This window comes from Mustela putorius, unplaced genomic scaffold (genome assembly GCF_011764305.1).
Source record: "Mustela putorius furo isolate JIRA1106 unplaced genomic scaffold, ASM1176430v1.1 tig00003834_pilon_pilon_pilon, whole genome shotgun sequence".
NCBI lineage: Eukaryota > Metazoa > Chordata > Mammalia > Carnivora > Mustelidae > Mustela > Mustela putorius.
Window position 1 is genome coordinate 17,178,480 of NW_025421987.1, and position 24,842 is coordinate 17,203,321.

The window sequence follows — 24,842 nt, forward strand, 5'->3', positions numbered from 1 at the left end:
CAAAACAAACTGAGGGTTGCTGGGGGGAGGGGGTTTGGGAGAAGGGGGTGGGATTATGGACATTGGGGAGGGTATGTGCTTTGGTGAGTGCTGTGAAGTGTGTAAACCTGGTGATTCACAGACCTGTACCCCTGGGGATAAAAATATATGTTTATAAACTTAAAAAAAAAAAAGAAGAGAGAGGATTAATGGAAGAGAAACCTAAAAAAAAAAAAAAAAGAAAAGAAAAGAAAGGAAGAGATAAACAAATTAAAATTCTCAATTATTCTTTATTTTATTAATAAATTAATTATATTAAACCTTGTGAATGTCCTACTGGATAATTAGAACTCAGAAATGATATGTGGCTCAGAAAACAATATAATCTGTTGAAAACTGATTAAGAGAACTGTTGTAGTACATGGTACAGAGAAACATAATATTCAGAAAGCTAATTTCTCAACACAAATGTTTTACTGATGCAAGTGATTCGTTTTCACAATAAGTACATGAGAGGCAGGCGGATTTTTCCTACATGTGCTCGTGCTACAAGAGGCCAGAAAATAAATTGTTTGAAGACTAGAAAATAGCATCATCCTAGGTGTCTCAGAGGAGTCATGCTTGCTGCTTATAGAATTTACTCAAATTGATAGATATATTTATTTTCTTATAGTTCAATGGGTGAGTTTCAAAATTTTTTTTCTGCTATCTTTTATCATCATATTTTGGGTCTGCAATAAAACACCTTTTAAAATAGAAAATAGAAGCTATCTTTCAGTCTTCAATAGAAGAAAGGATATTATAACCTACACAAATATAGTGAGTACTTGGAGGCATCACACCTAGAGTCAGGTAAATTTTTTTTTTTCAGTTGGATAGTGTAATCTTTTTGATTTAGCTTAAAAAGAAAAAAAATATAGTGCACAAAGTATAAAATTTGTTCTTAGGAAGGGCTATAAGTGAAAGTTGACTTCTCACATCCAAATTTTTAGTTAATGGCACTGAGGTTCACTCAACCTACTCTCAAGTGAAGAGAGGTTATTATGAGGTTTTACTGACCATGACCAAGTGAAAAGAACACAAGGGAACCCAATTATAGCTATAAATGTTATTCCCTGGATAGAGTTCACTGATTAACTGGATCATAGTGACTTAGCTTCTTTCTATCTACAGTTGCCACCATCTATCTGTTTCTTCCTCTGTTTTGCACACCTTTTCCCTACATCATGAATTATGTTCTCTCGTGAGTTTGGCTAAATCATGGCTTTCCTAGGACAAAAAATGAGATGTATGCATGCATGCATGCTATACCTCATGTTTTTAACTTCAGTTTTGTATTAAATCTTCAAAGTTTTAAAATCATGTTAAGATATATGATAGAGAATCAGAAACACGGTAGTTTAATTACATCATTTCTGCTTGGGGATAAAGCCTCATGCTTGTCACCCTGGAGATTAATCAGCCTGGACTCAGATACCTCATCAGGTTTAGTCATACCTGGCTTGAGACACATGCTATAGAACATGGCAGTTAATAGGCTAGGTAAGTCTACAAAAGAAGTTAGATAAGAGACAAATTTACTATTTAAAGGCAAACCTGGTTATATCCAACACCATGAACTCACATTTAATAAGTATAGGTGATATAGAAGATTATAACTTCTATTCACATTTTGATAAAATTTTTAGATTTTATGACTCTAATTCCATTAGATAGAAAATATTAAGGAGTCCCTAAGAAAACATTTTAGCCTGGGATTTTATTTGCAAAAGATTGATATCTCTTCTACCTACCTCTTTTTTTGGAATTTTGTGTTTATGAATAATAGGTAGAATGTAAACTAAGCCCAATTGCCTGAGATAAATTTCACAAACTATGCAGGATGTACCTCACAGCTCATGAACATGTTGTGTAAGAAAGAATGTGGGAGACCTTGTTGGAACTGACAAATGCTATATTTTAGTTCATTATGTTAGTATTGCAGGAATAATAGTATTCATATTGTTGATGATTATTCAAAGACAGTGATAATATAAAATATAATATAATAATATAATGTATTATATTATGTATATAATATAATAATATAATTTTTATTTTAAATTTTTATTTAAAAATTATTAACTAATGTTCTCAGTAACTATTTTTCTCCAAAATAGTCTATCTCCCATATTCCTTTCAAAAGATATATCTGATTGGGTGAAGATAAGAGAAAAGATCTGGTATTGTTAATTCTTAAACTGTTGTTCTCTGGTATTTTGAACATACCAATAGTTTTTAAAATATTTAAATAATATATTTAAGTATCTGTCTACTTCACCATACTGGGATTTATTTCCTTACCTAACTTTTTATATGTAGAATCTGACATGGTGTCAAGCACATGATAAAAGCTCAAGGTTTTATCTAGGGGAATAAATGAATTACTTGTGTTAAAGTGGTCTCATACTTAACATTAATAATTTTTAGAGGGGATGACTTTTTTACTGGATGCTCTTTTGAAATAAGCAAACTAGTTCTAAATGTTCTTCTAAGGTATAGGAAGCTAAATATAGAGTTGAATAAATATAAATATAGAATTAGTTATAGAATCATCACTTGGTAAAAGTGACCAAAGACTTTACCTCAATAATTTTCAAAGGAGAGGACTCTACTCCTTACTAATTGTTTTACTGGACTCAGCAATATAATTCTTATAAGGTATTCTTCTAAGGTATGAAATATTTTTTTTAATTTTTAAAATTTTTATTTTTTAAAGAAAATTTGGTGTGTGCTGTGAAGTGTGTAAACCTGGTGATTCACAGACCTGTACCCCTGGGGATAAAAATATATGTTTATAAAAAATTAAAAAAAAAAATGTAAAAAAAAAAAAAATATATATATGAATATAATGAACTTAGTATTATATTTCAAGTGTACAAAACAATGATTTAAAAATTCTATACATTATTCAGGGCGCCTGGGTGGCTCAGTGAGTTAAAAATTCTATACATTATTCAGTGCTTTTAATCCCCATCACCTGTTTCACCCATCCCCCTACCTAGCTCCCTCTGATAACCACCAAGTCTCTATAGTTGAGTATGTTTTTTCATTTCTCTTATTTGTTTCTGAAATTGCATATATGAGTGAAATACTATGACAGGCATTTCTCTGACTTATTTCACTCACATCAATCTAGAGGATATAGTTCTACGTTGCAAATGACAAAATTTCCTTTTTATGGTAGAATAATATTCCACTCTGTATTTATACCACATCTCTATCATCTATGGAAGGCTTGGGCTGCTTCCATATCTTGGGTATCGTAAATCATGCTGCAATAAACCTAGGGATGTTTGTATCTTTTTGATTTGTTGTTTTCATTATCTGTGGGTATATACCCAGTACTGTGATTACTGGATCTTAGGGTAGTAAACCTTCTTGAGGAACCCTCATACTGTGTTCCAGAGTGGCTGCACCAGTTTGCATTCCCACCACCAGTGCAAGAGAGTTCCTTTTTCTCCACATCCTTGCCAACATTTGTTTCTTGTGGTGTTTACTTTAGCCATTCTGACAGATGGAAGGTGACAGCTCATTGTACTTTTAATTGCATTTCCCTGATGAGTAAAGTTGATTTATTTCATGTGCCTTTGGGCCATCTGTATGTCTTCTTTGGAGAAATGTCTGTCCATGTCTTCTGCCCATTTTGGGGGTTAGCTGTTGTTTGGGTGTTGAGTTATATAAACTCTTTATAATTCTTCAGTATTAACCCTTTGTTTGATCGTCATTTGTAAATCTCCCATCCAATAGGTTGCAATATGTTGCAGTAGTTTTGTTGCTTATTTCCCTCACTTGTGGAAGCTTTTTACTTTGATGTAGTTCCAATAGATTATTTTAGCTTTTGTTTCCCTTGTCTCAGGAGACATCTAGGAATATGTTATGGCCAATGGCAGAAAAATTATTGCCTGTGCTCTCTTTTAGGATTTTTATGTTTCAGATCTCACATTTAGATCCCTGATCCACTTTGAGTTTTTGCATATGGTATAAGAAAGTGGTCTAGTGTTATTCTTTTTTATGTAACTTTCCAGTTTACACAACAACTTTTGTTGAAGAGAACTGTCCTATTGAATATCCTTGCCTTCTTTGTTGCACAGTTTCAGATCTCATGTTGAGGTCCTCAATCCATTTTGAGATTGTGTGTGTGTGTGTGTAGTGTAAGAAAGTGATCCAGATTCATTCCTTTTCATGTAGCTATCCAGATTTCCCAGCACCCTTTATTAAAGAGGCTTTTCCCATTATATATTCTTGCCTCCTTTGTTGTAGATTAATTGACCATATAATTGTGGTCAATATATATATAATATATATATTATATATATATATAATATATATATATAATAATATATATCCATATATTATTTTGGGGCTCTCTATTCTATTCCATTGATCTATGGGTCTATCTCTGTGTTTGTACCATACTGTTTTGATTACTACAGTTTATAGTATATCTTGAAATCTGGAATTTTGATACATCCAGCTTTGTTTTTGTTTTTCAAGATTGCTTTAGCTAATTCAGGGTCTTTTGTGGTTCCATACAAACTTTAGGATTGTTTGTTTTATAAGGTATTAATCTTAATAGATACTTGAACATTCCTGAGCCATTAAACAATAATCATCTAGGTCTAGTTTTGTTTTTGTTTTTGAAAGACAGGGACTCTGACAACTCATTATGTGCTGGAAGGATTTATATTAATTAAAAAAAAATACTGATTAATATAAAAGGTAATGATTTTAGAACACAGCTAAATTGGTAAAGAAAATAAGATAAAACCCAAAGTGAGATTAACAAGTAAATTATTTTCATAAAGTCTTTCACATTTCCTAATGGTGGGTGACAAATTTTTTTGTTAGTACTTTTAGCTACTACAAAGAGAGAGAGACATAATCAGTAAATTATTATATCCATGAAACACTGTACAAAATAGGTCTAACATTTTCTGGAACTGAGAGTCAAGAGAGGAAGAGAATTCCTCTCTGAATCCACAATTGTCAAACAAATGTGTATGTATTGAATGGAGTCAGGGTACATATAACAAGATCCATACAGCATATATTTGTAGAACCTTTCAATGCAATCCTGTGGGATGACATTTAAGAGATACCTGATCCAAGAATAACTTTCCACCTGTCTGAATAAATTCAAAGGGAGGTTTTAGAATATTTAGATGAAGTGTCTCCTCTTTATCAGTTATCCATAAATATTATTACACTCATTTGAACTTTTGAAATCGATTAACAAGAACTTCAGTAAAATTCCTTGCCAAGTAAAACAGTTGTTTTATTGCTGGTTAATGGTAGAACCATAGCTTTAAAAGCCAGGATGACACTGGCACCTCTAATAAACCTGAAGCATTATGAGAAAAATCTACAGAAATCTCCCCCTTTCTAATTGGAGTTGTAGGAAGAAACATTCATGAGCAAAACTGAGATTGGCCTCATGAATCTGTTTTGAAGTCTTCTCCCGTGAATGAATGAAAATGGTTACCAGAGGGCGCCTGGGTGGCTCAGTGGGTTAAGCCGCTGCCTTCGGCTCAGGTCATGATCTCAGAGTCCTGAGATCGAGTCCCGCATCGGGCTCTCTGCTCAGCAGGGAGCCTGCTTTCCTCTCTCTCTGCCTGCCTCTCCATCTACTTGTGATTTCTCTCTATCAAATAAATAAATAAAATCTTTAAAAAAAAAAAAAAAAGAAAAAAGAAAATGGTTACCAGAATTAGAGTTCTACCATATAAGATTTGACCTCTATATTTTTCTTCTGGAGAAAATTAAAACAGAAACAAAATACTTACCTTGTATGTGAAAGAAAGATACTTCGTAAAATACTTTTTGAACACTCAAGCTTAAGAGAAGAAAAAAAAAAATGAAGTACTGGCATTCCCTTCAAGACAAACTGAATTTAAAATACACATCTAAGGGAGTGCCTGGGTGGCACAGGGGTTTAAGTGGCAGACTCTTAGTTTTGGCTCAGCTCATGATCCCACAGTCAGGAGATCCATGCTTATCGCACAGAGTAGCTTAAGTTTCTCTCTCCCTCCTCTGTGCTTCCTCCTACATTCTTTCTTGTGCACATGCTCTCCCTCTCTCTCAAAGAAATAAATCTTAGAAAAATAAAATATGTATCTAAGTTACTGAATGAATTAACCAGCCATAGTTACTTTATGTCAATTTTAAAAAATAACAGGGAGTTGGTTATCTTCTAAAAATGGTATATTTAGTTTTAGAAAATTTGATCAATAGAACTTCTTTTAAACAGTTGTCCAGAATGATCACTTCAAATTTTTGAGATAAAGTTGTCTCATATTATGCTCATATTTCCCCTTCTCTATAACAAGAAGGTATATATCAGCTTACTAACAAATTGTCAAATCATTAAAGTACAATTAATATGGATTCAGAAAAATTCTATAAAAGTATCATCCAATCCACAATAAAACATTTGTACAAACCCAGACTTCAAAAATAATAGTAAAGTTCAAGTCCTACGGAAGTATCAATATCTAGGGTAAACACTGCAACCCTGCCCATTTCTTGGTCATGGCTAGAAAATCAAAGGCCCAAATATATTAGTTACATAATATCCTGCATATTTCCTAAGAGATAGCTCTCAATGATGAGACATTATGCCACTCCCCGTACTGAGAATGGTGGAAGCTGTGTCTAAGTCTTACCTTGTTCCCAGTATGGCTGTAGCATATTGGCCTTGCAACAGACTAAAAGGAAATTAGCCCACATTACATGCATGTCTGATAGAGAAGGCTTCTACAGGATGCAAAACAAGATTGCCCTTTGTAGGAATGGGAGTATATTCTTTCTGGATTTGTTTAAATGGGATTAAAATCACAAAAGTGCAGAAAGGAAAAGCATCACAAAAATTCAGATTGTAGTACTCAAGGTGATTAGAACCATTGTGGAGACAAGGTGACTTTCCAAGGAACTGCACTTTATATGATTTCCTTTTGAAAAATCTAGTCCAAAAGAGACTGGAAACTATAGGCATTAAGGTAGGTGACTTAACATTACAAATATGGAAAGATAAATATGGATGTAGATCTTGAGATTTGATATTTTTTTGAAAATTATTGTATGTTTTAAAAAAAATACACAGATGACCTTTTTTCCTTAGCTAACTTGATTCAGGGCTTCTAAATTTGTTTAATTGAGGGGTTCCGGGGATCTCACTAAAAATTACATCTGTTTTTTTTTTTTTTCCACCTTAGCTCTTGGTGAGAAGAAGATCTAAAACCCCAAATACAAGCGGACTACTTTTTACGTTCCAAGTCTCATAAAGATAAATATTAAAAATGGTAGATAATTACTTACTTTGAGACTTCACCTTCAAGAAATGTTCACCAAAATAACTTGTTGAGGAGCACATTTGAGGAGTTTTCTTAGGAAGATTTATTTTTAACATTTTTTATTTTAGAAAATTTCTAACATAGACAATAATAGCATAATAAGACAGTTCATAACTGCCACTGACCCAAAGCAACCACTATTCTGATTATTTGCGAACAAGTTCTAAAAGTCCAGAACCTCCTTTGGAAAAAAAAAGATAAAAGGGTAGCAGCAAGTATTATGAGGAAAGTAATCTGACAAACAACTCTGTTTATTGTTTGCTCTCAACTTGTCTTGATCATCATACCAGTACATTATATGATACATGAAATGCGTATTTTGAAAAATGTAAAAAAAATGAGAAGAAATTCATATTTTAAAATAGTAAAGGTAGAATGAGAGGTTAGGAACAGAGGAGATTAAAATGATAGGGAGAGATTGAGATGAAGAGAGAAAGGGGGTTAGAATAAATCCTAATATTTCCTCTTCATCTTTAATTACATCTCTCTCTCTCTTTTTTCTTATAAACATATAATGTATTATTTGCTTCAGAGGTACAGGTCTGTGAATCATCAGTCTTACACAATTCATAGCACTCACCATAGCACATACCCTCCTCAAGGTCCATAACCCAACCATCCTCTCCCTCCCTCCCACCCCCCAGCAATCCTCAGTTTGTTTCCTGAGATTAAGAGATGTTTATGGTTTGTCTCCCCAGTTCCATCTTGTTTCATTTTTTTCCCTCCCTATCCCCCACAACCCCCTGCCCTGTCTCTCAAATTAGTCACATCAGAAAGATCACAGAAAGATCATATGATAATTGTCTTTCTTTGGTTGACTTATTTTGCTTAGCATAATACCCTCTAGTTCCATCCACATTGTTGTAAGGCAAGGTTTCAGAGGTTTTTTGATGGCTGCATAGTATTCCTGTGTGTGTGTATGTATCACATCTTCTTTATCCATTCATCTGTTGATGGACATCTAGCCTGTTTCCATAGTTCAGCTATTGTGGACATTGCTGCTATAAATATTCGGGTGCACGCGACCCTTTAGATCACTACATTTATATCTTTGGGTAAATACCCAGTGGTGCAATTGCTGGGTTGTAGGATAGCTCTATTTTCAACTTCCTGAGGAACCTCCATACTGTTTTCCAGAGTGGCTACACCAGCTTGCATTCCCACCAACAGTGTAGGAGGGTTCCCCTTTTTCTGCATCCTCACCAATACCTGTCATTTCCTGACTTGTTAATTTTAGTGATTCTGACTGGTGTGAGGTAGTATCTCACTGTGGTTTTGATTTGTATTTCAGTTTCATTCTTCTGCATGTGGCTGTCCAATTTTCCCAACACCATTTGTTGAAGTAGCTGTCTTTTTTCTATTGGGCATTCTTTCCTGCTTTGTTGAAGGTTAGTTGACCATAGAGTTGAGGGTCCATTTCAGGACTCCTATTCTGTTCCATTGATCTATGTGTCTGTTTTTGTGCAATTACCATACTGTCTTGATGATCACAGCTTTGTAATAGAGCTTGAGGTCTGGTATTGTGATGCTACCAACTTTGGTTTTCTTTTTCAACATCTGACTATTCAGGGTCTTTTCTGGTTCCATATAAATTTTTGGATTGTTTGTTCCATATCTATGAAAAAATTGAATATATTTTGATAGAGATTGCATTAAATGTGTAGATTGCTCTAGGTAACATAGACATTTTCACATTTGTTCTTCCAATCCCTAAACATGGAAGGTTTTTCCATTTCTTTGTGTCTTCCTCAATTTCTTTCATGAATACTTTATAGTTTTCTGAGTATAGATTCTTTGCCTCTTAGGTTAGGTTTATTCCTAGATATCTTATGGTTTTGGTTGCAGTTGTGAATGGGATCAGCTTCTTAATTTCTCTGTCTTCTGTCTTGCTGTTGGTATATAGAAATGCAACTGATTTCTGTGCATTGATTTTATAACCTGACAATTTACTGGATTCCTGTATGAGTTCTAGCAGTTTTGGAGTGGAGTCTTTTGGGTTTTCCACATAAAGTTTCATATTATCTGATATAAATTACCATATAATATGTGTGACAGTTTCACTTCCTCTTTGCCAACTTGGAAGCCTTTTATCTTTTTGTTGTCCAATTGCTAAGGCTAGGACTTCTAGTACTATGTTCAATAGCAATGGACAGCCCTGGTGTGTTCCTGACCTTAAGGGAAAAGCTCTCAGTTTTCCCCAATTGAGAGTGATATTTGCTGTGGCTTATAGATAGCTTTCATGATATTGAGATATGTATCCTCTATCCCTACACTGTGAAGATTTTTGATCAATAAAGGATGCTGTACTTTGTCAAATGCTTTTTCAGCATGTATTGAGAATATCATATGGTTTTTGCTCTTCCTTTTATTAATGCATTGTATCACATTGATTTATTTGTGGATGTTGAGCCAATCTTACAGCCCAGGAATAAATCCCACTTGGTCATGGTGAATAATCCTTTTACTGTACTTTTGGATCCTATTGGCTAGTATTTTGGTGAGAATTTTCGCATCTGTGTTCATGAAGGATATTGGTCTGTAATTCTCCTTTATGATGGGGTCTGGTTTTTGAATTAAGGTAATGCTGGCCTCATAAAATGAGTTTGGAAGTTTTCCTTCCATTTCTATTTTTTGGAAAAGTTTTAGGACAATAGGTATCAATTCTTTAAATATTTGGTAGAATTCCTGTGGGAAGCTGTCTAGCCCTGGGGTCTTGTTTTTGGGAGGTTTTCAATGACTGCTTCAATCTCCTTACTGGTTATGGGTCTCTTCAGGTTTTCTATTTCTTCCTGGTTCAGTTTTGGTAGTTTATATGTCTCTAGGAATGCATCCATTTCTTCCACATTATCAAATTTGCTGGTGTATAGTTGCTCATAATATATTCTTGTAAATGTTTGGTATTTCTTTGGTTTTGGTGTTATCTCTCCTCTTTTGTTCATGATTTTATTAATTTGGGTCTTTTATCTTTTCTTTTGGGTAAGTCTGGCCAGGGGTTTATCAATCTTAATTCTTTCAAACAACAAGCTCCTATTTTCGTTGATCTGTTTTAGTGTTCTCTTTGTTTTTATTTCGTTGATTTCTGCTCTGATACTTAATATTTCTCTTCTCCTGCTGGGTTTAGACTTTTGTTGCTGTTCTTTCTCCAGATCCTTTAAGTGTAGGGTTAGTTGTGTACTTTAGGCCTTTCTTGTTTCTTGAGAAAGGTTTTTATTGCTATATATTTTCTTCTTAGGACCACCTTTGCTGTGTCCCAAAGATTTTGAACAGTTGTGTTTTCATTTTAATTTGTTTCCATGAGTTTTTTTTTTTTAATTCTTTTTAAATTTCATTCTTTAGTAGGATGCTCTTTAGCCTCCATATTTGAGTTCTTTCCAACTTTCCTCTTGTGGTTGAGTTCTAGTTCAAAGCATTGTGGTCTGAAAACATGCAGGGAATGATCCCAGTCTTTTGGTACCAGTTGAGACCTGCTTTGTGACCCAGGATATGATCTATTCTGGAGAATGTTCCATGTGCACTAGAGAAGAATGTGTATTCTGTTCCTTTGGGTTGGAATGTTCTGAACCTATCTGTGATGTCCATCTGGTCCAGTGTATCATTTAAAGCCTTTATTTCCTTCTTGATCTTTTGCTTATATGATCTGTTCATTTCAGTGAGGGAGGGATGTTAAAGTCCCCTACTATTATTGTATTTTTTTATTAAGATTTCATTGATTTATTTGACACAGAGAGAGAGAGATCACAAGTAGGCAGAGAGGCAGGCAGAGAGAGAGGGGGAAGCAGGCTCCTCACTGAGCAGAGAGCCTGATGTGGGCCTCAATCCCAGGACCTTGGAATCATGATCTGAGCCAAAGGCAGAGGTTTAACCTACTGAGCCACCCAGGAGGCCTATTGTATTATTGTTGATGTTTCTTTGATTTTGTTATTAATTGGTTTATATAATTGGCTGCTCCCATGTTAGGGGCATTGATATTTAAAATTGTTAGATCTTCTTGTTGGACAGACCCTTTGGTTATGATACAGTGTTATCGCATCTCTTGCTTTAGTCTTTGGCTTAAAATCTAATTTATCTGATAAAAGGATTGCTACTCCAGCTTTCTTTTGTTGTGTATTAGGGAAATTGTTGTGTATTATGGGAAATTGTTTTCCACCCCTCACTTTACATCTGGAAGTGTCATTGTGTTGAAAATGAGTATTTTGCAGACAGCATAATGATGTTTTTTTTGACTTTTGTATTTTGTATTTTTGTTTTTTTGTTTTGTTTTTTGTTTTTCCCATTCTGATACCCTGTGTCTTTTGATTGGGGCATTTAGCTCATTTACATTCAGGATAACTATTGGAAGATGTGAATTGAGTATCACTATATTGCCTGTAAGGTGAGTGTTACTGTATATTGTCTCTGTTCCTTTCTGGTCTGTCACTTTTAGGCTCTCTCTTTGCTTAGAGGACCCCTTTCAATATTTCTTGTAGGGCTTGGTTAGGTGTTTGCAAATTATTTTTGTTTTGGTTTGTCCTGGAAGCTTTTTATCTCTCCATCTATTTTCAATGACAGCCTACCTGGATATAGTATTCTTGGCTGCATATTATTCTCATTTAGTGCTTTGAATATATCATGCCAGTCCTTTCTAGCCTGCCAGGTCTCTGTGGATAGGTCTGCTGCCAATCAAATATTTCCACCACTGTATGTTACAGACCTCTTTCCTCAGCTGCTTTCAGGATTTTCTTTGTCATTGAGACTTGCAAGTTTTACTATTAGATGTTGGAATGTTGACCTATTTTTATTGATTTTGAGGGGGAATTCTCTCTGCCTCCTGGATTTTGATGTTTGTTGCCTTACCAAATTAGGGGAATTCTTTGCTATAATTTAGTTCAATAAACCTTCTGCCTCTCTCTCTATCTCTCTTTCTTCTTCTGGAAGCCCAATTATTCTAATATTGTTTCATCTTATGGTATCACTTATCCCTTGAATTCTCCCCTCGTGGTCCAGTAGTTGTTTGTCTTTCTTTTGCTCAGCTTCTTTAGTCTCCATCATTTGGAGCTCTATGTCACTAATTCTCTCTTCTGCTTCACTTATCCTAGCAGTAAGAGCCTCCAATTTTATTGCACCTCATTAATTGTTTTCTTTATTTCAACTTGGTTAGATTTTAGTTCTAGTTCTATTTTTTTTTCTCCAGAAATGGATTTTATTTCTCCAGAAAGGGATTTTCTGGTATCTTCCATGCTTTTTTTTTTTTTTTTTGAGCCCAGCTAGCACCTTGATAATCATCATTCTGAACTCTAGTTCTGACGTCTTACTAATGTCTGTATTGATTAGGTCCATAGCCATTGACACTGCCTCTTGTTTTGTTGTTGTTGGTGGTGTTTGTTTGTTTTTTGTAGTGAGTTTGTACACCTTGTCATTTTATCCAGATAAAAATAGATGAATGAGGGACGCCTGGTGTCTCAGTGGGTTAAAGCCTCTGCCTTCAGCTTGGGTCATGATCCCAGGGTCCTGGGATTGAGCCCCACATCAAGCCCCCTGCTCAGCAGGGATCCTGCTTCCTCCTCTCTCACTGCCTGCCTCTCTGCCTACTTGTGATCTCTGTCTGTCAAATAAATAGATAAAAGCTTTTTTAAAAAAATAGATGAATGAGAGAACCAAATAATAAAAGTGTAGCAACAATCCTAGAAAAATATAAACTAACCTAATTGTAACAGACCTGAAACTAGACTAGAGGGAGAAGAATGGAGGGGGGGGGGAAATATATATATATATATAAGACTAGTGAATAGAACAGAGGCACATAATTGATTTTGGGTGTATTTTGGTATGTTGGAAAAATCTGCCTCCTAAATTTAAAAAAAAGGAAAAAAATATATATGGGTAAACACAATGAAGGAATAGCATATGAATGTAAATGTAATGTAAATGTAAATTTACATATATGTAAATGGAAATGGAAATTTTAAAAGATTCTAAAAAAGGAATTGATAAGAAATTGTTTGAAAAAAGAAAAACAAATGGAGGATAGAATATGATCAGACTGGAGACTAGAACAAAGTCATGTGCTAGATTAGGGTATATTTTGATTTGTTCGAAGAAACTGTATCCCAAAATTTTAAAGAAAGATAAACCTATATGTGTACAAAAAAATAAGGTTAGATACAATGAAGGGATACAATATGATTATAACAATGAAAATTTAAAAAGATTTTTAAAAAAGGTATTGATAAGATATAATAGTCAAAGAGGTTAAAGTAGGAAAGAAAAAAAAATTTTAAATATAATAAGTAAAAATAAAATTTGAAAAGTTTAACTCTGAAAGATTAAAGAATCATGTGAAAAGAGCCATGATTCTATGTTCTATGTGGTGCATTCCCCTAGCTCTGGAGTTCCACAATTCTCATTGATTGGTGAACTTGGTCTTGGCTGGCTGTTCTTCCTGATCTTCTGGGGGGAGGAGCCTCTTGCAGTGATTCTCAAATGTCTTTGCCCAAGGTGGAATTGCACTGCCTTTGCCAGTGGCCAGGCTAAGTAATCTGCTTGGTTTTGATTGAAAGAGCTTTTGTTCCCTGAATGCTTTCCATACAGCTTTGGAGGATGGGAATGAAAATGGCGGCCTCCTGATCTCCAGCCCCATAGGAGCTGAGAGCTCAGGGCCCCACTCCTCAGTGTACCCTCAGAGAAAAGCAGTCAATCCCTCCAGTCTCCCTGGTCTCTGGCTGAACTCCAAGTTCACCTGGTCTGTGACCAAGAATTTCTATCTCTGATGCACGGCCCCATTTGGAGACTCCAAACCCAGCAGATTCCTGCAGCACACTCCTGTGAGGTTCCTCCCAGAGGAGGAAGGGGGGGGCTCCCTGGATCTGCCACTTGTGGCATCCCTGCTTGAAGACCAGTGGCATGACTGTGCTACGGATCATGGTTTAAGATCACCCCGAGCTGAGATCCTGCTCCTTGGCTCTGTCTCTGCAGTCAGCTTCTGCACTATGATACCTGGGAGGTTTGCCACACTCAGACACCCCTGGTCTTTTAGTGACCCCATAGGTTCTGAGACCACACTGTCCCTTCAAGGGCTCCACACCCGCTGAACCTCTGGAGTGATGTCCTTCAGTGGAGTAGACTTCTAAAGTTTCACATTTTGTGCTTCACTCTTCTACAGCTTGCCGGGAGCTGGCTTCTCCCCAATATGGTCTATCTTCCCATCTATCACCTCAGATTCACTTCTCTGCACATCTGACCCTCCAGAAAGTGGCCGCTTTTCTGTTCATAGAGTTGCTGCTATTCTTCTCTTCTATCTCCTGTTGAGTTTGTAGGTGTTCCGAATGGTTTGATAACTAGCTAGCTGAATTCCTGAGACAAGATGAACTTTGGGTCTCCTACTCCTCCTCATCTTGCTCCTCCCTCACATCTCTGGTTTTGATGTGTCATCTACTTTACCCTTGCTCCTCAAAATATGTTCATGGGCCAGTAGGAGACTTTAAGGCTCCATCCTACAAAATATTGAATCAGAATCGTCATTTTCCCAAGATCCAAAGGTGATGTGTATGCATATCCCATTTTGAAAAATACAGCTCTAGATTGCAATGTTGTTGAGGAACATGGCAAAGGAGAAAAAATGGAAATCCTGAAACAAGACAGAGCTTGAAAGAAGAGTACACACGCAATCAGCAAATTGCACACACACACACACACACAAAAAGTCTATTGATTCTAGAACTATGAATGCATCAGTTATTTTATAAAGCTAGAAAGCAAAAACACAGATAGATTTTTTTTTTAAAGATTTTATTTATTTATTTGACAGAGAGAAATCACAAGTAGATGGAGAGGCAGGCAGAGAGAGAGAGAGGGAAGCAGGCTCCCTGCTGAGCAGAGAGCCCGATGCGGGACTCGATCCCAGGACCCTGAGATCATGACCTGAGCCGAAGGCAGTGGCTTAACCCACTGAGCCACCCAGGCGCCCCCCTTTTTTTTTTTATTTTTTTTTAAATTTATTTATCAGAGAGAGAGGGGGGGAGAGAGCGAGCACAGGCAGACAGAATTGCAGGCAGAGGCAGAGGGAGAAGCAGGCTCCCTGCCGAGCAAGGAGCCTGATGTGGGACTCAATCCCAGGACGCTGGGACCATGACCTGAGCCGAAGGCAGCTGCCCAACCAACTGAGCCACCCAGGCGTCCCCACAGATAGATTTTAATTACTATTTTCTCCCTGTATTTTTGGGGAGTAGGGATAAGGAGAAGATCCTATAGGATATAGGAAAAGATAATATGATTGGCTCTTCTTGATTTTTTTTTTCTTATTCATCTTATAGCTTCTAGGAACACTATAGGCTGTGCCATAGGTTAATATTAAAAATAACAAATTATACTTTTTTTATTCTATTTGAATGATGTTCATTAAAATTTTATGTTATACACAATTGCTATCAGATTTTATGTGTCCAATTAATATTATATTAAGTGATTTTTTCAAAAGATTTTATTTATTTATTTGAGAGACAGAGATCACAAGTAGGCAGAGAGTCAGGCAGAGAGAGGAAGGGAAGCAGGCTCCTGGTTGAGCAGAGAGCCTGATGTGGGGCTTGATCCCAGGATCCTGGGATCATGATCTGAGCTGAAGGCAGAGGCTTTAACCCACTGAGCCACCCAGGCCCCCCTTAAGTGATATTTTTGTAAAGGAATCAGGTAAAGGAAGCAGATGTGTGGGTTCTTAAAATACACCTGTGATTGAAATTAAATAATTAGCAGCAATATTTTAGAACAATTTTTCATATAATATATAACATAATTATAAAAGTGGTTTGTTATGAGATCTAAATTTTCTTATACTGCTACTGCTTAGAGCTACAAACCAGAAAATGTTGGATATGGATTTAAAGGGAAGAAAAAAAATATAAAAATGAGACAATACTTTGTATAAATGTATAAAACACTGAAAAGTAAAAGATCTCTTTCTCTCTCTCACACACACAGACGTATATATTTAATATAACAAAGGGCTCTAAACGCATCTGTATTATCATGACATATTTTGACTGAAAGGAAATAATTTCATCTTTTACTCTAATATTTTTTAACTGACACTGAAACTAATTTTCAAATGCAAAATCTTAGAAATGACTTTGGTTAGCAAAAATGAGTTATTTCATGAAACATATTTATGAAAAATCTTGTATCCTGTATGATTGATTTATTGTTAAAAAGATAGAATAGAGCTTTTTATGTTCTCCTAATTTTCAAATGTTAGAGTTTTTCTTATTCTCAAAACTTTCTAAATTACATAAACACAATGCTATATTTTCAAGAACAAGACATGGAACATTTACCTAGTTTTATCCTTTACTAATACTTACTCTGTTTTTTAAAAAATCAAACATTAAGATAAAGTCAGACTTCTCTGGAAATAAGTAAAACTCAATGGACCATGCAAATATCTACCTACCAAATACCTCAAATTCAGTATTACATTCAAAGTCAAATCTTTGTATAGTGCATAACAATGGAGAAACTGAATTTACATTACTTTGTTATAATTAATATGTCCTTAAATGTTTTAAAAATAAAGTAATACATAATAAAATAAAATGAAATTATCATTTTTTATTTGAAATGAAAGAATAAGAAAATGGAACAGCTTTCTCCCTTAACTACATTTAAGATCTTATTATATCTTATCTATAGCCTATCACTTTGATTTCTAACCCATTGAAATTACCCCTTCTTATCAAGTACTTTGGACTTAAGAACTTTTAAATTAAATAAAAATATTATAAACCTCTTTTCTATAAAGAAAAAATAATTCCTGAGTGTACCAATTAGCAATGAAACTTAATCATGCACAAAATATCAATAAATGAATATATGTCTTGATAAAAGTATTCAAGATTTCATTCATGCTGAAATAAATCCTTTACCCAAGTGAAGAGCATTTATCTCAATGTAAATTTCACTGCAACTATATATTTTCAAATATTCAAAATATTCCGATGACTTTTTTCAATTAAAAAATTTTTTTAAGCAACATCTTTTTGTTGTTGTTGTTGTTTAGGTTTTTATTTAAAATCCAGGTAGTTAACATACAGTGTAATATTAGTTTCAGAAGTAGAATTTAGTGAATCATCGCTAACATAAAACACCAAATGCTCATTACAACAACTACCCTCCTTAATATCCATCACTTATTTCACTCATTCCCCTGTCTACCTCCCCTCCAGTAACCCTCAGTTTGTTCTCAGTCTGTTTTATGGTTTGCCTGTCTCCTTTTCCTCCCATGTTCATGTGTTGTTCCTTAAATTCCACATATGAGTGAAATCATATGGCATTTGTCTTTCTCTAACATTTCTCTTAGCATAATACACTCTAGGTCCATCCCCATCACTGCAAATGGAAAGATTTCATTATTTCTGATGACTAGATAATATTTCACATTTTATCAGTCATGGATATTTGGGCTATTTTCTGTAACTTGGCTATTATTGATAGAGCTGCTATAAATATCGGGGTGCATATGTCCATTTGAATCAGAATTTTTGTGTCCTTTGGGTAAATAACCAGTAGTGTAATTGCTAGATCACAGGAATGTTCTATTTTTAACTGCTTGAGGAACTTCCTTACTGTTTTCCAGAGTGGCTGCATCAGTTTGTATTCCCACCAACAGTGTAAGAGGGTTCCCCTTTCTCCACATCCTTGCCAACATCTACTGTTTCCTGTATTCTTAATTTTAGCCATTCTGACAGGTGTGAGGTGCTATCTTATTGCAGTTTTGATTTGTATTTCACTGATGATGAGTGATGTTGAGCACCTTTTCATGTGTCTGTTAGCCATCTGGATATCCTCTTTGAAAAAGTATCTATTCATCTCTTCTACCCATTTCTTAAGTGGATTATTTGCTTTTTGGGGGTTGAGTTTGATATGTTCTTCATACATTTTGCATACTAACCCTTTATCAGATATGTCATTTGCAAATATCACCTCTTATTCTGTAGACTGCATTTTTTTTATTTTTTATTTTATTTTATTTTTATTTTTTATTTATTTATTTTTTTAATTTTTAATTTTTTATAAACATATATTTTTATCCCCAGGGGTACAGGTCTGTGAATCACCAGGTTTACACACTTCACAGCACTCACCAAAGCACATACCCTCCCCAATGTCCATTATCCCACCCCCTTCTCCCAAACCCCCTCCCCCCGGCAACCCTCAGTTTGTTTTGTGAGATTAAGAGTCACTTATGGTTTGTCTCCCTCCCAATCCCATCTTGTTTCATTTATTCTTCTTCTACCCACTTAAGCCTCCATGTTGCATCACCACTTCCTCATATCAGGGAGATCATATGATAGTTGTCTTTCTCTGCTTGACTTATTTCGCTAAGTATGATACGCTCTAGTTCCATCCATGTTGTTGCAAATGGCAAGATTTCATTTCTTTTGATGGATGCATAGTATTCCATTGTGTATATATACCACATCTTCTTGATCCATTCATCTGTTGATGGGCATCTAGGTTCTTTCCATAGTTTGTCTATTGTGGACATTGCTGCTATAAACATTCGGGTGCATGTGCCACTTTGGATCACTACATTTGTATCTTTAGGGTAAATACCCAATAGTGCAATTGCTGGGTCATAGGGCAGTTCTATTTTCAACATTTTGAGGAACCTCCATGCTGTTTTCCAGAGTGGCTGCACCAGCTTGCATTCCCACCAACAGTGTAGGAGGGTTCCCCTTTCTCCGCATCCTCGCCAGCATCTGTCATTTCCTGACTTGTTGATTTTAGCCATTCTGACTGGTGTGAGGTGATATCTCATTGTGGTTTTGATTTGTATTTCCCTGATGCCGAGTGATATGGAGCACTTTTTCATGTGTCTGTTCGCCATCTGGATGTCTTCTTTGCAGAAATGTCTGTTCATGTCCTCTGCCCATTTCTTGATTGGATTATTTGTTCTTTGGGTGTTGAGTTTGCTAAGTTCTTGCATTTTAATTTTGTTGATTGTTCCTTTACTGTGCAGAAGCTTTTTATCTTGATGAGGTCCCAATAGTTCATTTTTGCTTTTGTTTCCCTTGTCTCTGGCAACATGTCTAATAAGAAGTTGGTACAGCCAAGGTCAAAAAGTTACTGCCTGTGTTGTCCTCTCAGATTTTGATAGTTTACTGCCTCACATTTAGGTCTTCCATTGATTTTGAATTTATTTTTGCATATGGTTTAAGAAAGTGGTACAGTTTCATTCTTCTGCATGTTGCAGAGTCCTGTTTTCCCAACATCATTTGTTGAAAAGACTGTCATATTTTTTCATTGGATATTCTTTCCTTCTTTGTCAAAGATTATTTGACCACAGAGTTGTGGATCCATTTCTGGGTTTTCTATCCTGTTCTATTGATCAATGTATCTGTTTTTGTGCCAGTACCATACTTGCTCAAGTACCATACTTCATCAAGACATACCAGTCTTGATGAATGCAGTTTGTAATATAGCTTGAGGTCCAGAATTTTGATACCTCCAGCTTTGCTTTTCTTTTCCAAGACTGCATTTGCTATTCAGGGTCTTTTGTGGTTCCATACAAATTGTAAGATTGTTTGTTCTATCTCTGTGAAAGACACTGTATTTTTATAAAGATTACATTATATAAGCAAATTGCTTTTAACAATATTTACTCTTCCAGTCCATGAGCGTGGAATGTTTTTCCATTTCTTTGTGTCTTCTTCGATTTCTTTCATAAGTGTTATATAGTTTTCAGAGTACCATATTTTTACCTCTTTGGTTTATTCCTAGGTATCTTATGGTTTTTGGTGTAATTATAAGTGGGATTGTTTCCTTGATTTCTCTTTCTGCTGCTTCCTTATCAGTATCTAGAAATGCCAAGATTTCTGTATATTTATTTTGTATTCTGTGCTATTACTGAATTCATGTATCAGTTGTAGCAATTTTTTGGTGGAGTCTTTCAGATTTTCTACATAGAGTATCAAGTCACCTGGGAATAGTGAGAGTTGGACTTCTTCCTTGCCAATTTGGATGTCTTTTATTTCTTTGTGTTGTTTCATTGCTGAAGCTAGGACTTCTAGTAATATGTTAAGTGGGGAGAGTGGATGTCCCTATCTTGATCTTGTCATGGAGGATAAGTTTTATTTTTCCCCTTGAGGATTATATTCATTGTTTGTCTTTTGGATATGGCCTTTATGATGTTGAAGCATGTTCCTCTATCCCTACTTTGTTGAGGGATTTATCAAGAATGGATGCTGTACTTTGTTAAATGCTTTTTCTGCATCTATTGATAAGAGTCATCTGATTCTTATTCTTCCTTTTATTGGTGTGGTGTATCACACTAGTTGATTTGTGAATATCGAACCACCCTTGCAGCCTATTAACAAATCCTATTTGATTGTGGTGAATGATTCTTTTAATGTACTGTTGGATTTGATTTGCTAGTATTTTGTTGAGAATTTTTGCAACTTTCTCATTGTAGGTATTCTTTAGCAAATAAGTTCATCTCACATTGTTCATGTTGAAATCATAGCTCAAATACATTTTACTTTCTTTTGGACATAATAGGATGTTGTGAATTTGGCCTTCCCAACTGTATTTGAGACTCAGAAAATTAAGATTATCCTCATGTAAACTTAAATCTTAAGAAAGGAGATTAATATTCTAAAATGACCTGGTTTCTCAAATGGATTATTAAAAAATCAAAACAAAACAAAACAAAAATCCGGTCACAATAGTAATATAGTTCTATGTCCCACCCTTCTATTTTATTTATACAGTTACTTTAAAATTTTATTTCTGAAGTAGTTGTATTTTTATTTGCTCAAACCAAAAAGGATTAAATGTTAAATTAACAAATATTTGCTTTTTAAAAATTGAAAAAAAGTTGGAGACGGTGCTTCTAGTTTTGACTTGAGTAAATGAAATCTGTTACATTTTGAAAGATAATGTCACAAAATTTTTAAATGTAAATTTTATTTTTAGATGTAAAATATTTAAAAGAAGAGGATGCAAATCGCAAGACATTTACTGTCAGCAGCACACTGGATTTCCGAGTGGACCGGAGCGATGATGGCGTGGCTGTGATCTGCAGAGTAGACCATGAGTCCCTCAATGCCACCCCTCAGGTGGCCATGCAGGTGCTAGAAATACACTGTAAGTAAAAGCTACTCCCTTCCCATTTATCTCAGCAGAAGCAAATCTCTTCATCTACATTTACAATCATTTCAAAATATCCTGAATTACCACATGTGTACAGCAAAATCTTCAGCAAAGTGAAGTACAGCTACTTTCACTGGTATTAATCACATTCAGAGGAAGGTAGTTCTTGCCTTAATATCATTCTTTAAAAAAAATTTAAAAAGATTTTATTTATTATTTGACAGAGAAAGACACAGCGAAGTAGGGAACACAAGCAAGGGGAGTGGGAGGGAGAGAAGCAGGCTTCCTGCTGAGCAGAGAGGCCAATGAGGGGCTCATTACCAGGACTCTGGGATCAGGACCAGAGCCAAAGGCAGACACTTAATGACTGAGCCACCTGGGCATCCCCTGAATATCATTCTTGACAAGGAAGAGAAATAAAAGAAATATCCTTATTTAAGGTTAAAACTTCTAATTATGTTCCACTGGTGACTTGATGCATGTGCATGCCTGTGGGTAGGGTAGGAAAATTTGTTATTTTAGCAGAGTCAATGAGGGTGGACCTTATTGTATGAAAGTGACTTTGTTATACATAAATGTGTTGTCCTTTCTGTGCTTTTAAAATGAGACAATTTTTACCTTCTATATGAGATATTTTAAGTCTTTATAAATACATGGGCATATCAATTATGTTTTCTTCATCAACTTCATTATTACTGACAAGTGATAGGAACAACATTAATTGGCTGACTCCAGTGGGTCAATGGCAGTCCTAAATGCTTTGCTGGCATTATTTCATCTCGTGCCTCATGTTAGGGCATCAGCATAAAAACCTGATGAGTAGTTACCCTCTTTCATCACAGTTTATGGACAATGACACCGAAGGTTATAGTCGTTGAGTCATTTGGCCAAGTTTATACAACTAACAAATGGTAGAAATTTTTATTAGTTAGTAAGCCCCTGGGTTATAACAGGTGATCTAGAAATATTTATTCACATGAAAATGAATCAACTGAATATATAAGATAAAACTGAAAAAAGTAAAGCCCACAAACAACAAACTCCTGTTTTCTCATGGCATCCATTCTAGGTAGGAATGACAGAAAAGCAAAATAAGTAAAAACAACTTATAGCATGTTGTACATTAAATGCTATGGGAAAAAAATAAAGCAGAAGTAATAAGGAGTATGATTTAGGAGATGGGAATGGAGTTCAAAGAAAGTATATGTGTGTTAGAATATAACATATATAATGTCTTTATATGTAAATATTTATTTTATTACATATATTAAATTATATCATTATATATTATATTATTATAAATATATATTATATTTATATTATACATATATTTAAATGACAAATATTAGTAGATCAGTGTAGAGGATATTAACTGGAGGGTATTTATGAGAGAAGATCAGAGATACCAGAAGGACCAGACTTTATTATTTTACTTTTTGATAGAGAAATGTCAATCTGATTATGATTTTTAATTGCTCTCTGTGTTTTAATTATTCTTAGTTTAATATTAATTGAAATTATTATACTATTTTAAATACTTTCAATTATATTAAGTTAGTTTCATTAATTTTCCTCTTATTCTCATTGAAACAAATTCCACAGCAAGCATATCTTAGAGCCCAAACTGAGGTTGTCTTCAAATTTCAACATTTATTCGCAGTGACACCTTGGGATAATTACTAAAACTGTTTGAGCTTTGATTTTTAAATTAGATAATTCATTTATACAAGAATCAAACTAGACAATTTGTTTATGGCATTTAAAAACTTTTAATGAGTTCCACTTGCCTTAGTTCAAGCTGCTGTAACAAATATACCCATATCCTGGGTGGCTTATAAACCAAAGAAATTTATTTCTCACAGTTCTGGAAGCTGAAGGTCCAAGATCAAGCTGTAGGTAAAGGGTTTCATCCTGGTTTATAGATGGCTATCTCCTCTCTGTGTCTGCACATGGCAGAAGGGGCTAAGGACTCTGGGGTCTTTTTTGTAAGAGATCTAATCCTAGTCATAACTTTCCGGTAGCCCCATCTGTAAATATATCACATTTGGAATTAGGATTCAATGTATGAATTTTAGAGGGACACAGGCATTCAGCCTAGAGCACCTTCCATTTCCTATTTTTTATCAACATGTTTTCCAAAATGTAGGAAATTGTATGATTTGATATGTCAAGAGGACCCAGGTTATCAGCATTTGACTTAAACTTTTTTTCACTTATATATAAAGTGAAGAAAGATTTAAAAATAATATTTAATTACTAATTTAACTGTAATTTTCAGAATTAATAAAAGAAAATAATTAAGTCATAACATTTATTAAAGGTCACCTGCAAAAGACTAATCACTAAAAACCCACCAACAGTCAAGTGAAATCAGATATTTTAGTTTGCTATGGCAAAGAAGAGGCATACCAGATGAATCTCTAGGTACTAGTAAGAAAGAGTTTGAAGAGACTTGTTAGAGAATTTGGGTTTGTCCTGAATATTTTAAAGAGGATTCTGGATTGAGTGCTGTCAGTATTGGGAGCTAATCAAGCATGAGTATGTTAGTAACTTTTACCTAGAAAGCAAAAGCATTAAAGCATAATTAGATTTGCTCTTATAAAGATGCAGCAGTTAATCATGCTAATTTTTTGTGCTTGCTGAGTGTCCTGGTCTCTGTCTTGTTTCAGAACTGGACATGGAATAGACTTGCCTTTGCCTGCTTCTACTCATAGTCACAGGCAGCTCCTGCTTCTACTCATAGTCACAGGCAGTTTATTGTGTAGATTCTAGAGAATCATTTATGTTTTTGAGAAAATTTCAGCTTAGCCGTCAGATGCCAATTGTTAGCCGCCAAAGTCATTGTTACTTTCTTGGGAGTCTAAAATGGAGCTATTATACATATACTTCCTGGGTATTTTTTGCTGTTCACTATATCTCAGTGTGCATTATTAAGCGAACTTAATGGAGGAAGGCAATTGTCTCATTTTTTAGAAAGTTTTGTATGAAAAATATTACACTTGCTATCCAATTAAAAATAGCAACTCATTTTATCATATTTTAATGTTAGTGGCTAGAAGGCAAAGACCATATCTATTTAAATTATTTCTTTTAGCATCCAGCTTACCACCATTCAAGTATGTGAAGGTAATTAAAACTAACTGATGATAATGCTGAATGTTCCTTTAGGGATGCAAAACATTCCCCAGAGATGAAACTCAGAGAGGAGAATGGAGAGTGGGGATTAAGCAGTAGTTTGCATTAAAATTAGAGCAAATTGAACAAATTAGGTGTGGTCTTCATGGCTCTGCATAGATACACATGTACAATATGCATGATGTGGAAATTTCTATCAATGTAAGTGGGCGGAAAGAG

General features: G+C 34.9%; 1 protein-coding gene across 3 annotated transcripts in view; it reads left to right on the forward strand.

Moving 5' to 3' along the window:
• Nucleotides 1-24,842, forward strand: part of CADM2 (cell adhesion molecule 2) — a 1,089,711-nt gene that overhangs the window by 922,836 nt on the left and 142,033 nt on the right. For all 3 annotated transcript variants that reach the window (XM_004775049.3, XM_004775051.3, XM_004775050.3), the window contains one exon: nucleotides 21,312-21,482. In XM_004775049.3, coding sequence (XP_004775106.1) covers nucleotides 21,312-21,482 — 171 coding nt within the window. The remainder of the gene's footprint in view (nucleotides 1-21,311; nucleotides 21,483-24,842) is intronic.